This window comes from Dreissena polymorpha, chromosome 10, assembly GCF_020536995.1.
Source record: "Dreissena polymorpha isolate Duluth1 chromosome 10, UMN_Dpol_1.0, whole genome shotgun sequence".
Lineage (NCBI taxonomy): Eukaryota > Metazoa > Mollusca > Bivalvia > Myida > Dreissenidae > Dreissena > Dreissena polymorpha.
This window is the reverse complement of record NC_068364.1, coordinates 53,009,417-53,027,052: the sequence shown is the minus strand read 5'-3', so window position 1 is coordinate 53,027,052 and position 17,636 is coordinate 53,009,417. Positions and strand designations below refer to the sequence as shown.

General features: G+C 39.5%; 1 protein-coding gene and 1 long non-coding RNA gene across 2 annotated transcripts in view; both read right to left on the bottom strand.

Annotated features, from left to right (window-relative positions):
• The window catches only part of LOC127849120 (von Willebrand factor A domain-containing protein 5A-like), a 69,139-nt gene extending 58,470 nt beyond the window's left edge, over positions 1–10,669 (bottom strand). The window contains exons 1-3 of the mRNA XM_052381842.1: positions 10,524–10,669; positions 7,047–7,249; positions 4,011–4,230 (exon numbers count right to left, since the gene is read on the bottom strand). Of these exons, the coding sequence (XP_052237802.1) occupies positions 4,011–4,230; positions 7,047–7,249; positions 10,524–10,638 (538 nt within the window). The 5' untranslated portion in view covers positions 10,639–10,669. The remainder of the gene's footprint in view (positions 1–4,010; positions 4,231–7,046; positions 7,250–10,523) is intronic.
• A 572-nt stretch (positions 10,670–11,241) lies between these two features.
• Positions 11,242–16,696, bottom strand: LOC127847093 (uncharacterized). The gene is made up of 5 exons (XR_008033815.1): positions 16,633–16,696; positions 15,802–15,863; positions 14,052–14,113; positions 13,217–13,278; positions 11,242–11,530 (listed from the first exon to the last, which is right to left on the bottom strand). It is a non-coding gene; the product is annotated as an uncharacterized LOC127847093 (long non-coding RNA).
• Positions 16,697–17,636: the final 940 nt, after the last annotated feature.

Genomic DNA, 17,636 nt, shown 5'->3' with positions numbered 1-17,636 from the left:
CTCAAACCTTCAAGTTGCATGACTTCAGGATCTGCACTGTCAGCTAAAGAGACGACTCAAACCTTGCATGACTTCAGGAGCTACCCTGTCAGCCAATGAGAAGACTCAAATCTTGCATGACTTCAGGAGCCACCGTGTCAGCTACTGAGACCACTTAAAACTTCCATGACTTCAGAAGCTACCCTGTAAGCTAATGAGACCACTGAAACCGTTCATGGCTTCAGTAGCTACCCTGTTAGCCAATGAGACCACTAAAACCTTGCATGACTTCAGAAGATACCCTGTCAGCAAATAAGACTTCTAAAACCTTGCAATACTTCAGGAGCTACCCTGTCAGCTAACGAGACCACTAAAACCTTGCATGACTTCAGGAGCTACCCTATCAGCTAACGAGACCACGTAAACCTTGCATGATTTCAGAAGCTACCGTGTCAGTTAATGGGACCACTCAAACCTTGCATGACTACAGGAGCTACCCTGTCAGCTAAGCTAATGTGACCACTCAAACCTTGCATGACTTCAGAAGCTACCCTGTTAGCTAATGAGACCACTTAAACCTTGCATGACTTCAGAAGCTACCCTGTTAGCTAGTGAGACCACTTAAACCTTGCATGACTTTAGAAGATATCCTGTTAGCTAATGAGACCACTATAACCTTGCATGACTTCAGAAGCTACTTTGTCAGCTAATGAGACCACTCAAACCTTCATGACTTCAGGAGTTACACTGTCAGATAATGAGACCACTCAAACCTTGCATGCCTTCAGGAGCTAACCTGTCATCTAATGAGACCACTCAAACCTTCCATGACTTCAGGAGCTACCCTGTCAGCTAATGATACCACTCAAACCTTCAAGTTGCATGACTTCAGGAGCTGCACTGTCAGCTTAAGAGACGACTCAAACCTTGCACGACTTCAGGAGCTACCCTGTCAGCCAATGAGACCACTCAAATATTGCATGACTTCATGAGCTACCCTGTCAACTAATGAGACCACTCAAACCTTGCATAACTTCAGAAGCTATCCTGTTAGCTACTGATACCACTCAAACCTTACATGGCTTCAGGAGCTACCCTGTTAGCAAATAGGACCACTACAACCTTGCATGACTTCAGGAGCTACCCTGTCTGCTAACGAGACCACTTAAACCTTGCATAACTTCAGGAGGTACCCTGTCAGCTAATGAGACCACTCAAACCTTACATTGCTTCAGGAGCTACCCTGTTAGCTAATAGGACCACTAAAACCTTGCATGACTTCAGGAGCTACCCTTTCAGCTAATGAGACCACGGAAACCTTGCATAACTTCAGGAGCTACCCTGTCAGCTAATGAGACCACTCAAACCTTGCATGACTTCAGGAGCTACCCTGTCAGCTAATGAGACCACTAAAACCTTGCATGACTTCAGGAGCTACCCAGTAAGCTAATGAGACAACTTAAACCTTGCATGACTTCAGGAGCTACACTGTCAGCTAACGAGACCACGAAAACCTTGCATGACTTCAGGAACTACCCTGGCAGCTTATGAGACCACTGAAACCTTGCATGACTTCAGGAGTTACCCTATCAGCTAATGAGACCTCTCAAACCTTGCATGACTTCAGGAGCTACACTGTCAGCTAATAAGACCACTAAAACCTTGCATGACTTCAGAAGAAACACTGTAGGCTAAAGAGACCACGCACAACTTGGGTGACTTCAGCAGCTTCCCTGTCAGCTAATTATACAACTCAAACTTTGCATGACTTCAGGAGCTACCCTGTCTGCTAATGAGACCACTCAAAACTTGCATGATTTCAGGAGCAAACCTGCAAGCTTAAGAAACCACTCAAAACTTGGGTGACTTCAGGGGCTACACTCTCAGCAAATGAGACCACTCAAACCTTGCATGACTTCAGGAGCTATCCTGTAAGCTACTGAGATCACTTAAACATTGCATGACACAAGAAGCTACCGTGTCAACTAATGAGATCAGTCAAACCTTGCATGCATTCCGGAGTTGCTATGTCTGCCAATGAGACCACTTAAACCTTGCATGATTTCAGGAGCTACCCTGTCAGCTAATGAGACCAATAAAACCTTGAATGACTTCAGAAGCTAACGTGTAAGCTTATGAGACCTCTATAACCTTGCATGCCTTCAGAAACTACCCTGTAAGCTAATGAGACCAGTCAAACCTTGCATGACTTCAAGAGTAACCCTGTCAGCTAATGAGACCACTCAAACCTTGCATGACTTCCGAAGCTACCGTGTCAGCTAATGAGACCACTAAAACCTTGCATGACGTCAGGAGCTACCCTGTTAGATAAAGTGACCACTGAAACCTTGCATGACTTTAGGAGCTAAACTGTCATCTTATAAGACCATTCAAACCTTGCATGACTTTAGGAGCTAACCTGTCAGCTAATGATACCACTCAAACCTTGTATGACTTCAGGAGGTATCCTATCAGCTAATGAGACCACTAAAACCATGCATGACTTCAGGGGGAACCCTTTTAGCTAACGAGACCACTTAAACCTTGCATGACTTCAGGCGCTAAACTGTTAGCTAATGACATCACTAAAACCTTGCATGACTTAAGAAGCTACCCTGTCAGCAAATAAGACCACTCAAACCTTGCATGACTTCAGGAGCTACCCTGTCAGCTAACGAGACTACTTAAACCTTGCATGATGTCAGGAGCAACCCTGTCAGCAAATGAGACCACTTTAACCTTGCATGACTTCAGGAGCTACCCTGTCGGCTAATGAGACCACTAAAACCTTGCATGCCCTCGAAGCTAACCTGTCAGTTAAAGAGACCACTAAACCTTGCATGACTTTGAGAGCTACACTGTCAGCTAATGAGACCACTCAAACTTTGCATGACTTCAGGAGCATCCCCGTCAGCTAATGAGACCACTTAAATCGTCCGTGACTTCAGGAGCTACCATGTCAGCTTATAAGACCTATCAAACCTTCCATGACTTCAGGAGCTGCTATATCAGCTAAAGAGACGACTCAAACAGTGCATGACTTCAGGAGCTACCCTGTCAGCCAATGAGACCACTCAAATCTTGCATTACTTCAGGAGCTACCGTGTCAGCTACTGAGACCACTCAAAACTTCCATGACTACAGGAGCTTCCCTGTTAGCTAATGAGACCATTAAAACCTTGCATAACTTCAGAAGATATCATGTCAGCAAATAAGACCACTTAAACATTGCAAGACTTCAGGAGCTACCCTGTCATCTAACAAGACAACTTAAGCCGTGTATGACTTCATGAGCTAACCTGTCAGCTAATGAGACCACTAAAACCATGCATGAATTCAGGAACTACCCTGTCAGCTAATGAGACCACTTAAACCTTGCATGACTTCAGAAGATATCCTGTCAGCAAATAAGACCACTTAAACATTGCAAGACTTCAGGAGCTACCCTGTCATTTAACAAGACCACTTAAACCTTGCCTGACTTCAGGAGCTACCTTGTCAGTTAATGAAACCACTCAAACCTTGAATGACTTCAGAAGCTACCCTGTAAGCTAATGAGACCACTCAAACCTTGCATGACTTCAGGAGCAACCGTCTCAGCAAATGTGACCACTCAAACCTTCCATGACCACTCAACACATTGCATGACTTCAGGAGCTACCCTGTCAGCTAATGAGACCACTCAACACATTGCATGACTTCACGAGCTAACCCATCAGCATATGGGACCATTCAAACCTTGCACGACTTCATTAGCTACCCTGTCAGATAATGAGACCACTAAAACCGTGCATGACTTCAGGAGCCACCTGTACAAATGTTCAAGCTAGTGTGGAGCTATGCTGGTAGCATAAGACTTATTTTATTCTATGAAGCAACTCATGTTAACTAAGCCTATGCAATTATTTTGTCCATCTTTAACAGCTTTCCTTACAATTAATATATTGGAAAGTAATGAGCATGCATTACAAAAATATATGATATAATTGAGAAAACTGTAACATTAAAGTGTAAGGATTGGGGTTTATTACCTGGTGCGTACCGAGGATTCAGCACAGTGGGAAGTGTGAACCGTAGTTTCCCGTCAGCCTCCTGCGGAAGTTCATTCACAAACGACACCTTCAACACGGCGTCCTTTCCTGGGGGAAGATTTCCCAGTGTGCACTGGAACGTGTCGCTACTCTTTGTGTCCTCCTTCAACAACATGGCTGTCTTACCCTTGTCTACTGAATCCTTGTAGGTGAGAATGGCCTATGATACAAATAGATGAGCCATGCTCTGTGAAAAGGGGGTTTAATAAATGTGCGTAAAGTGTTGTTCCAGATTAACTTGTGCAGTCTGCACAGGCTAATCAGGGACAACACTTTGCGCTTTGGTGGTATTTTTCGTTTGAAGAACTTAATAGCAAAAATCCAGTTTAGGTGAAAGTATCTTGGATAAACCTGTGCAAACTTTTCAATGAGCACGGCCTAAATGTATGTTATGGCTTATTTCATATTACTACTGACAGCTACTTGACAGTTCATGTCTCCTTATAAGGACTTAATTGAATTGGTCAATGACCTCACGAAATGAGTTTGAAAATAATCAATTCTATATTTTATAAATGTAGTACATGTAGTAACAAGGGACAAAATTGTCACAAAACCAGGTTTTAAATTTTAAAAAAAGTATGATAAAGGGAGACAATTCAAAATGTGCATTGCTACCCCCTTGCTTCAAATTCAATCTATTTTTACTCAAGGCGACCTTGATTTCAATTTGAAAAAGTCTGATAAAGGGAGACAACTCAAAATGTGCATTGTTACTGATTGTTCAAAGTTACCCACCTTGTTTCAAAATCAATCTATTTTTAGTTGTGGCAACCTTGACCATGGAGATATCGAGGTATTTCTTTCGCGCGACACACCGTCCAATGATGGCGAACAAATGTTCCAAATGATTTTAAAATCTCACAATGAACGACATAGTTATGGCCCAGACAAGCTCATTTATGGCCATTTTTTAACTTTGGTTTCAAAGTGTGACCTTGACCTTGGAGATATCGACGTAATTCTTTCGCGCGACACACCGTCCAATGATGGTGAACACATGTGCCATATGATTGTAAAATCTAAGAATGAACGACAAAGTTATGGCCCGGACAAGCTTGTTCCGCCCGCCCGCCCGCCAACCCGCCCGCATGCCCGCCCGCCCGCGCGCCGACATTAACCAATCTAATAACCAGTTTTTTCCTCCGAAAACGTGTTTAAAAACAAAACTTGACTTGAATATTGATGCAAACATGATTATATTGTAAGGTCAGTCCAGAAGCAGGCGAATAAATACTGTCAAATTCAGAAGATTGAAAGGTTACTGGTTAGCGAGTAATTGTCGGACAAAATAATGGGGTTTTGTTAAATAACTTTCTTGATAATACGAAAATGAATGAAAGAAAAATTTAATGAAACATCCTGTGTTTGTCATTTACAAGCAAATGCAAATATTTTATGATGTGCGCATGCGTATGTACTAGGGCCGTATTTGAGGTCATTAAAGGGAGGTAATTTTCCACTGAACTGAATTATTGACCGGACATGTATATACATAGAGTATTTTGAACCAAACTAGAATTACAATGAATCTTTTCTTAACATTAACGTTAACATAAAGTAAATACTTTAAAGTTACATTAGACGAATATAACAGTATATGCTATGTTTATAGGTGTTTATCGCAACCGTTGTTTATTTTGGGTGTTTTCACTTCATATACACTTATATTTGTTAATGCAGTATCAACATACTAAAACAATATCCCGGAAAGAGAAAAATAACGCATTTGAATATCAACCGTACTTTCGTTTGACAACTGACGACAGAAATTATTCGTTTTCCTGCAACGATATCTATTCATATGACACACGAACACTAACTCCGATCCTTATAAAAAGACAGTTCCGCTCAGCTTAGAGGACTCGGAAAAGTCATGTAAAATATCGAATATAATATATATTTTTATAAACAACTGGTAGCAAGATGAGTTGCCACAATTGGTCAGTTACCACATTTTAACTAACTTTTTTGACCTGTTAATTCTTTTAGGCTCAATTCAACAGTGACAAATGCCCATGATTTCACTTTAATATGATAGTGCAATAAGTCGTCTTCTGTGCGTGTAAATAGAATTATAATTTGTTTTCCGATATCAGTGCAAACAACGAACTATAAATAAACATGTTTATTTATAAAGCTTTGATCAATCAATATTATCCTTTTTCAATACAAGGGAGAAAATCCAAACAGTGAATTTATAAAATGAAATGAGATTTGTTTCCATTTCTTTGAAATGTTTATGAGGTACATTTTGCAAGCACTTCATATATCGGTATACAACAAAAAGTGTGGAGTTTAAATATATAAAAGCAATTATTTAAATACTGTATGAGTGTTGATCACATCAGTGTCTGGTTAAGAAAAAGGTTGTAAGTAAAGTAATTGAGAACTGCTCTATTAATTGAGAACTGCTCTATTAATTGAGAATTGCTCTATTGTAGTAGACAAACAAAACTCACATGCACACAGGTTGGGTTTTGTTTAAGAGATATCTTTTGCGCGTGCACATGCTATTTATATCCCCCGCACGGATGTCAAATTTCATTGTGACGAAATTTGTAAACAATCCCATTAAACACTATAATACTTGCCTTTGAACAAATTGATGCTATCAACTTCAAGAAAACAAGCGTGTGTAAGTATGTGACAAAAGAAATTGTGTTTAAGCTTTACAATACATCAAATAATTACAACGTCCGGTAAATACTGTTATCCGACAAATACTCGCTAACCAGTACAATGTATATGCATTCTAGTTTTTAAAATAATTGCTTGTTGAAATATTAATAAACTGTTATGGCTGTTTAACACTTATATTAATCTCGCATCCAAAGACTGGTACAAGTTATATTTCTGTCACACCAAGCAAAATTTTATGGCTACAGTCTGATTTATGATGTTGCTTTAAAAGCCAGAGCAGTAAATCAATATCTGATGAAATATAAAATTGTGCGCCAGTTTTTGTTTCAATACCTGCTCTCTTTCCTGAATTTCAGCTACAATATGACGCCCATCAATGTCAGCCTCAAATTGATAGACGGCACTTCCATCATCAACAGGAAAAGTAAACAAGGCTTCAATCGGATTTTCCTCTGTATTTGTGTACTGCAGCTTTGTAACCACCTCAGCTAAATAGCCTTTGACGTGCACCTCAACTTCAATCGATTTCAAAGGAACTGAAATAAAACAGATACTATCAAGATTTCTTCCAGTTTTTTTTGTTTTGTTTTGTAAGCATGTGTCTATTGTACATAGGCTTTCAAATGGTTTCAAATAGCAAAGTAGGAAATAAATAAAATTCATCCATCCTCCACTCATGACTTATATAAGAGTCCGCCGCGTGTGACAGCTATATTTCAGCATTGCCAAAATGAAGGAAAATATATTCCACAGTAGTTTACTTCGACAATGCACGTCTGATGATGAGATAAAACAATCATTTAAGGCTAAAAATGTTGTTCAAACTACCTGTGCCTAAGCATGCAGTCATTTTATCACCTCAAGCCTGGATTATGGTTCACACACGGAAGAGAAAAAACTAGCAAATGCTACATCAAATGGATTGATTTGTTAAAATATGGTCACAGCAAACACATTATTTAACAATTTCGCTAGAGCAGAATAGCATAACCAGCCTTCCTTCCATTTGCATGCCCCATCCTGTTGAAATATGGGGCGGCCCCACTTTCATGTTTATGCCCAACCCCTAAAAAATATGCCACAACCTGTTTGTGTGCCAATGCTCTTGTTTATACGGAAGCACACATAGTGATTATAATGGCAATTGGCGATTTTATAGCTAGATATTAACATCAATATTTAATCAAGCACATATGAGCCAACACATGTTCATGAAAGAGATTGCCTTGCCCTATTTCCGCCCCCCTTGCAATTTTTCAGCCATGCCCCCCCCCCCATTTGTTTTATCTTGATAAATTCAAACGTAATAACTTATAATTATGTCCAATGTCCAAACCATGTATGAGACCGAAAGACAGCACAAGTGGCAGCAGATATAAGGAAGTTAAACCTCACCAGTCTAGCAATCGGTGAATCAAGATGAACTGGCTCTGGGCAGAAGCGACTGACTTCCATCGAGTAACTGTTGTTCTCATTGCATGAGCAGGGAGATGCAGCACACATCCAGTCCAGGGAGTAGCCCACATGCTTTCCAAGTCGGCCCAGAGAGCGCTCATGGAAGATGCACGGACCACGGATTATGACAAGGAAGAATGGGATCAACCTGGACATAATCCAGTGCTACACACAGACGAACGACAGTGAAGAGGACGAGAATGATAACTCTTACAACATACTGTCAACCATAATACAAGACAGACCAAAGAGAAACATATTTCTAATGGGTGCCTTCTACGCAAAGATTAGCAGTGAAATTCGCCCTTGTACCTCAACTTCATTGACTATGAAAAGGCGTTTGACAACGTTGACTGAGGGTTCATCTGGAGACTACTGAGACTACTGAGACACTATGCAGTGCAAGGAAAGATCACCAACATCATCAGGAACTATTATGAATTGATAAAATGCAGAGTAGTTCATGGAAGATAACTCACCGACGCTTTTGAAGTAAAAACCAGAATGAGACAAGGCTGCTTACTCTCACCTGTTCTGTTCTTGCTGGCCATAGACTTGGTCATGAAGCTCTCGACGGATCAGAATCGGAACGAAATCCAGTGGACACTGGAAACAGTTGAACGACCCCGACTTTGCCACTGATCTAGGATTATTGGTTAACAATTGCAACAATCACACGGCGCGATACGTTTCGGACAAACGGGACTGCCGTGGCTGCCGGGAACATAATGTAAACGCAGCATAAAAACAGCATTCAGCGCTTTTGGCAATGGATAGGCCACACCCTTCGCAAGTCTGCATCAAATACGACAAGACAATCTCTCACCTGGAACTCTTAAGGAAAACGGAAGAGAGGGAGGCCCAAAAATACCTGGCATCGCGACATTGATGCAGATGCTTAGGAGACTGGCAAAACCTTAGGGGCACCTGGAAAGACTCGCCCAGAACCGAGACGCTTGGAGGAAGTTTGTTTGCGACCTATGTCCCAAACGGCGAAGATGAGATGATGATCCTTTTTTGTAGAGTTTAACATTATACTAGGAGGATTGCTTATATAAAGTATAAGACATCACTCATTGCATGAGCACGGATGGCCGGGTAGTCGAAGCGATAGACCTACTCCATGGCTCCAGTGTATTAAGCCCAAATGAGGGTTACTTTTTCTTTCTTTTTTAATTGTATTCTTGTTTTTTACTGGAGCTTTTTTAGATTCAATGTTTAAATTAATCAATATAAAGCATTTAATGGCAAACTTCTTTTCCTGGTCTATATTAATGACCTACCCAGCAGAACTAGCTCCTCAGCACGCCTCTTTGCAGATGACTGCTTGCTCTACAGAACAATCGCATCAGACAGAGACACTCAGGCACTTCACGAGGACCTTGATCGCATTCAAGAGTGGGAGAGGGAATGGCAGATGGAGTTAAACCCAGACAAGTGCGAGTTGATCCGTATTACCAACAAGCGCAAAGCCATAGACAGCTCATATTCCATACATGGCCAATCCCTCAAGCAAACCAACTCAGTAAGTACTTGGGCGTCACACTCGACAATACCCTGTCTTGGAACAGCCATATTGACGCAACATGTAAGAAGGCTAATAACACCACAGCGTTTCTAAGAAGAAACCTGAGCACATGCCCACAAGATATCAAGGCCACATGCTACAAGTCCTTGATCCGACCTCAGCTGGAGTATGCAGCATCAGTATGGGACCCGTACACTAGAACCAACATCGACAAGCTTGAGAAAGTGCAAAGAAGAGCCGCTCGATTCTGCACAGGCGACTTCAAACAAGCCAGCAGTGTCACGGCCATGAAGAAACGGCATGACTGGGGCACACTTGAAGCACGTCGCCAGCACTCCAAAGCCATCATGATGTTCAGGATCGTAAACAATCTAGTAGACATCCAATACCAGTACATCCTACTACCAGCTGGTGTTCATACAAGAGGCCGCGCGAACAAGTTCCTTGTACCATTTGTGAGCGTCAATGCCGACAAATACTCCTTCTTTCCCTCTGGCATCCGCATCTGGAACAGCCTACCAGAAGCGACGATCATGGCACCATCCCTCGACGTTTTCAAGACCAGGATGGACATGTTAAGGCCTTAACTCTGAAGCATCTTGTTTTTATCTTGGTTTTAGCCGTTTTGCACGCGTTGTTTCCCCTTACGCATGAACATAGTCACAACTATGCGACAATGCTCCAGAGGAGCCCAGCGCACTACCCGGAAGAAGAAGAAGAAACTTCAATACATGCCAAAATCTGTGAAAATGCCCCCTTAAGCATATATTTCGAAATACGCCGGTGACGCTGGCTGTTAAAATATCTTAAGAAAAAATATAAAATACCTGTCACTCCATTCGGAGCAGTCAGACCGCAGCATTTTGACAATTTTGGAACCGATTCCTTCCCTGTGTCGACTGACATCTTGTTTATCAATTGCAGTTTTCTCAAATATCGCATGCGATTGTTTCATGTTTACTTCCGTGTTGTTTTTACCTTTCACGGTTTTAAAGCGGTTCAGCAACCATTCCTTAAATCAAAGCGCTGAAGGCACTGAAATTGTTCTCTGTTGTCGTCCTTGATTAGCTTGTGCGCATTGCACAGGCTAATCAGTGTACACATGCTAATCTTATTTGACATGCATTAAGCCCCGTTTTCCCTGAAAGCAGCCAATATGTACAGATTTCAATGATATAAACACTATGCTGGCCAATGTCGACTTACAAGCTGGTAAATACACCCACTGCAGTAGTATAGCAGACGCTCCTAAGCATTCGTCGTCTGAAGTGCAGACAGGCAGCGGTTATCGTTCCTAGCATAGTGAGTTACAGTCCTTAGCGTAGCTAAGCACATACTGATTTGCAAAACATGCTCTGTAAATTTCGTCGGCCGCTAACGCGACCAACTAAAAACTACTCACTGATATAAATCAACAGGGAACACAACTGGTCGTGCCAAATTAACAATTATATAAAATATCCTCGATTTCCGTAAATTCGCGACCTTGACATGTAATGATGTCAATACATTTATCAAAATATACTGGTTGCTGAGCAGCTTTAAAGGTCACAACATACCAAAAGATTTCCTGCACAAATTCAATGTAAAAGCAATAACTTTAACAAAAAATAAAGTCAAACTTTTGCGCGTAGACACCCCCATAACCATACCTTTTCTTAAAGAGCATTCCAAGCCGCAATGATTTAAACAATAAAAAACATAGGTCATCCAATATGTAAGAAAGAACTCAATGCGAATCAGCGGTCACTGTTTTATGGCCATCTTTTTACCGGCATCTCTCCAGTTGATGATGGTTTCCCGCCAACTGTCAAAGTCTTATGTAGTCTCCAACCTAAAAGCAAAACAGGGAATTTGTAGTATACAACAATGTTTTCCCTACCACATGAACACAGAAATATTCAAAAATAAAGTCATGGCAAGTGCCCGTACAGAGAATTGTGTCTTCAAATAAATGAAGATTTTGTTTTTAGAGGGTATAGCATTGAACACCAAAGTATTTAGTGTATTGTAACCTATAAGAGAAATTTATTTTTACTGAAATGTGTTTTTCTTTCATATTATTATCATCCCATCCATATTGCACCAATATATTAAGTTTGGCTGGATTAGCTGTCCATTTGGCCATTCTGTATCATATTTTCACACGCGGGTGTTTTCAGTCCGAAGAAGGCGATATTAGGCCTGTTAAAGCTTAACTGCCCCTTTAAGATTTAAAGCTGTTGTGTTCAATATCTGCAATAAAATACCAAAACAAACCAAAAAGACATGCAAGTGGGGCTAATGTGTGGTGGGGAAAGAATGAATTTGTTAGATATTTTCACTCTAAGCAATTTTGATAATGTCTTTTTTGTGTGTTTTTTTTTAATCATCCCAAAAATGCCAATTTCAAAGCAAAAAACAATCCAATTTCATCCAAGACAATAAACTAATTAGTCAAAATGAGAGATCAAAGATACTTTGAAGTGTAGAAATCAATAAGCTTCCAATAACTTGTTATTTCACACCAATAAAAGTGTAAAATCTTGAAAGCGCCTTGTCGATCGGTGCCCATTTATTTACCAGCCGCCAATGAAATATTCTAGCATATAATGTCATGGGTGCCTTTTAACTGCAGCAGATGGTCAAAATGCATTGCCAGCTCTCATTTAGAGGTTCAAGACAATACAAATTTTCATATTTTGGACACAAAATATGTACTTTAGGCTATTTTTATGGTGGCAATCTGGTCCAAATGGGAGTTTGTAACCAAGCGAAAGAATACAATGCTCATTTGTTGGGGGGGGGGGGGGGATTTAAGCTGGAAGGAAAAGTTAAATTGAACAAAAAACACATATGTAGGCAAGCTTTATAAGCTTAGCAATGATGTTCCATGTAGTAATAGGGGTAGAAAGGCAGTTCAGATCAAGGCAGTGTCCTGAAAGGGGTTTCTAGTACTTCTTTTGGGGACACAGCTTCCTGCAGAATTCTCAACACAACAAATATCAATGATTCATGTCACCTTTCTATGCAAAGAAAAAAGAATAAGGACAATACTGTCATTAAATCACTGAATGAGAGAAGCATGTACCAAATAAAAAACAAAACAAGTTGCTGAAAGTGCCAAATTTTGTCAAAAAAATCCCTCTAAGGTAAATGATGAAGGGGACACTTGCTATAACAATCCTATGTTTAAGTAAGGCGCGACACCATTTTAAGCCGGAACCATGAATATAAGCATATTGTGAGAAAACAATACCAAAAACAAGCTAATTGTAGGGTAACAAGTAGCAAATCAACTCAGCTGTACTGCATACATGCTCAGGAACAAGGATAACCCTGTTAAGTGCCAACTTCAGCTGCCAACAAAGCACGAGCTTTACATGTCAGGACGCGGAACTATCAATACAAACTGCGAGGAGAATTACATGACGGCAAGGGTGTGAGTGACCACAATCCTGATTATGACAGTCTTTCACACCTAAAGCATCATACATATGCTTATTTGCTTGTGTACATGATAACAAAATGATATTATTACCTGTTTTGCCATCAACAACCCTTATCCAGTGGCCCTTGACTTAGTCGCAGACATTCCTCTTCCTGAAAAAGTCAAAATACCCAATAGAAAAAGATAAAAAAATGAAACAAAAACATGCATTTATGTATTTTAAGTGTACTTTTATGAATAATATGAAGTGATAAAATCTTGCTCAATTCATGATTGTACTAAATATGAAGGCTGGCTCAGTTAAGCATCTGCTGCACTGTCCATACTGTAAAAATGCCTGCCATTCCATGTCGGTGAAATGGGGCTCTGTTTGAATGTTCATGCTTTTCGCAAAAGTTTTAGTTGCGTTACTCGATCATGGAGTCCCTGGCGTTGAATTCTAACTTCATGTAACACATTAGCGCGACACGGTCAACCAATATGCGGTTGAATTTAAGTCGGAAAGCAATTTAGCCCTTATTCCACTATATAAGGGTGGGGGGTCAACTTGAAAAACAACTATTCCAGGTCAAATAATCTGAATTCATGCATTTAATGCACTTATTTTCTTCCCTTTTGCTAAGAAATGACCAAAAATCTGCTTCCCAGTCATATTTTGCACTTGCAGATGATATTTCATTTTTATCATAAGTTAGTTTAGGTCACAACATACCAAAAGATTTCCTGCACAAATTCAATGTAAAAGCAATAACTTTAACAAAAAATAAAGTCAAACTTTTGCGCGTAGACACCCCCATAACCATACCTTTTCTTAAAGAGCATTCCAAGCCGCAATGATTTAAACAATAAAAAACATAGGTCATCCAATATGTAAGAAAGAACTCAATGCGAATCAGCGGTCACTGTTTTATGGCCATCTTTTTACCGGCATCTCTCCAGTTGATGATGGTTTCCCGCCAACTGTCAAAGTCTTATGTAGTCTCCAACCTAAAAGCAAAACAGGGAATTTGTAGTATACAACAATGTTTTCCCTACCACATGAACACAGAAATATTCAAAAATAAAGTCATGGCAAGTGCCCGTACAGAGAATTGTGTCTTCAAATAAATGAAGATTTTGTTTTTAGAGGGTATAGCATTGAACACCAAAAGTATTTAGTGTATTGTAACCTATAAGAGAAATTTATTTTTACTGAAATGTGTTTTTCTTTCATATTATTATCATCCCATCCATATTGCACCAATATATTAAGTTTGGCTGGATTAGCTGTCCATTTGGCCATTCTGTATCATATTTTCACACGCGGGTGTTTTCAGTCCGAAGAAGGCGATATTAGGCCTGTTAAAGCTTAACTGCCCCTTTAAGATTTAAAGCTGTTGTGTTCAATATCTGCAATAAAATACCAAAACAAACCAAAAAGACATGCAAGTGGGGCTAATGTGTGGTGGGGAAAGAATGAATTTGTTAGATATTTTCACTCTAAGCAATTTTGATAATGTCTTTTTTGTGTGTTTTTTTTTAATCATCCCAAAATGCCAATTTCAAAGCAAAAACAATCCAATTTCATCCAAGACAATAAACTAATTAGTCAAAATGAGAGATCAAAGATACTTTGAAGTGTAGAAATCAATAAGCTTCCAATAACTTGTTATTTCACACCAATAAAAGTGTAAAATCTTGAAAGCGCCTTGTCGATCGGTGCCCATTTATTTACCAGCCGCCAATGAAATATTCTAGCATATAATGTCATGGGTGCCTTTTAACTGCAGCAGATGGTCAAAATGCATTGCCAGCTCTCATTTAGAGGTTCAAGACAATACAAATTTTCATATTTTGGACACAAAATATGTACTTTAGGCTATTTTTATGGTGGCAATCTGGTCCAAATGGGAGTTTGTAACCAAGCGAAAGAATACAATGGCTCATTTGTTGGGGGGGGGGGGGGGGGGATTAAGCTGGAAGGAAAAGTTTAAATTGAACAAAAAACACATATGTAGGCAAGCTTATAAGCTTAGCAATGATGTTCCATGTAGTAATAGGGGTAGAAAGGCAGTTCAGATCAAGGCAGTGTCCTGAAAGGGGTTTCTAGTACTTCTTTTGGGGACACAGCTTCCTGCAGAATTCTCAACACAAACAAATATCAATGATTCATGTCACCTTTCTATGCAAAGAAAAAAGAATAAGGACAATACTGTCATTAAATCACTGAATGAGAGAAGCATGTACCAAATAAAAAACAAAACAAGTTGCTGAAAGTGCCAAATTTTGTCAAAAAAATCCCTCTAAGGTAAATGATGAAGGGGACACTTGCTATAACAATCCTATGTTTAAGTAAGGCGCGACACCATTTTAAGCGGAACCATGAATATAAGCATATTGTGAGAAAACAATACCAAAAACAAGCTAATTGTAGGGTAACAAGTAGCAAATCAACTCAGCTGTACTGCATACATGCTCAGGAACAAGGATAACCCTGTTAAGTGCCAACTTCAGCTGCCAACAAAGCACGAGCTTTACATGTCAGGACGCGGAACTATCAATACAAACTGCGAGGAGAATTACATGACGGCAAGGGTGTGAGTGACCACAATCCTGATTATGACAGTCTTTCACACCTAAAGCATCATACATATGCTTATTTGCTTGTGTACATGATAACAAAATGATATTATTACCTGTTTTGCCATCAACAACCCTTATCCAGTGGCCCTTGACTTAGTCGCAGACATTCCTCTTCCTGAAAAAGTCAAAATACCCAATAGAAAAAGATAAAAAAATGAAACAAAAACATGCATTTATGTATTTTAAGTGTACTTTTATGAATAATATGAAGTGATAAAATCTTGCTCAATTCATGATTGTACTAAATATGAAGGCTGGCTCAGTTAAGCATCTGCTGCACTGTCCATACTGTAAAAATGCCTGCCATTCCATGTCGGTGAAATGGGGCTCTGTTTGAATGTTCATGCTTTTCGCAAAAGTTTTAGTTGCGTTACTCGATCATGGAGTCCCTGGCGTTGAATTCTAACTTCATGTAACACATTAGCGCGACACGGTCAACCAATATGCGGTTGAATTTAAGTCGGAAAGCAATTTAGCCCTTATTCACTATATAAGGGTGGGGGGTCAACTTGAAAAACAACTATTCCAGGTCAAATAATCTGAATTCATGCATTTAATGCACTTATTTTCTTCCCTTTGCTAAGAAATGACCAAAAATCTGCTTTCCCAGTCATATTTGCACTTGCAGATGATATTTCATTTTTATCATAAGTTAGTTTAGGTCACAACATACCAAAAGATTTCCTGCACAAATTCAATGTAAAAGCAATAACTTAACAAAAAATAAAGTCAAACTTTGCGCGTAGACACCCCCATAACCATACCTTTTCTTAAAGAGCATTCCAAGCCGCAATGATTTAAACAATAAAAAACATAGGTCATCCAATATGTAAGAAAGAACTCAATGCGAATCAGCGGTCACTGTTTTATGGCCATCTTTTTACCGGCATCTCTCCAGTTGATGATGGTTTCCCGCCAACTGTCAAAGTCTTATGTAGTCTCCAACCTAAAAGCAAAACAGGGAATTTGTAGTATACAACAATGTTTTCCCTACCACATGAACACAGAAATATTCAAAAATAAAGTCATGGCAAGTGCCGTACAGAGAATTGTGTCTTCAAATAAATGAGATTTTGTTTTAGAGGGTATAGCATTGAACACCAAAAGTATTAGTGTATTGTAACCTATAAGAGAAATTTATTTTTACTGAAATGTGTTTTTCTTTCATATTATTATCATCCCATCCATATGCACCAATATATTAAGTTTGGCTGGATTAGCTGTCCATTTGGCCATTCTGTATAATATTTTCACACGCGGGTGTTTTTCAGTCCGAAGAAGGCGATATTAGGCCTGTTAAAGCTTAACTGCCCCTTTAAGATTTAAAGCTGTTGTGTTCAATATCTGCAATAAACTACCAAAACAAACCAAAAAGACATGCAAGTGGGGCTAATGTGTGGTGGGGAAAGAATGAATTTGTTAGATATTTCACTCTAAGCAATTTTGATAATGTCTTTTTTGTGTTGTTTTTTTTTAATCATCCCCAAAAATGCCACTTTCAAAGCAAAAACCAATCCAATTTCATCCAAGACAATAAACTAATTAGTCAAAATGAGAGATCATAAGATACTTGAAGTGTATTGACATCAATAAGCTTCCAATAACTTGTTATTTCACACCAATAAAAGTGTAAAATCTTGAAAGCGCCTGTCGATCGGTGCCCATTTATTTACCAGCCGCCAATGAAATATTCTAGCATATAATGTCATGGGTGCCTTTTAACTGCAGCAGATGGTCAAAATGCATTGCCAGCTCTCATTTAGAGTTCAAGACAATACAAATTTTCATATTTTGGACACAAAATAGTACTTTAGGCTATTTTATGGTGGCAATCTGGTCCAAATGGGAGTTTGTAACCAAGCAAAGAATACAATGCTCATTGTGGGGG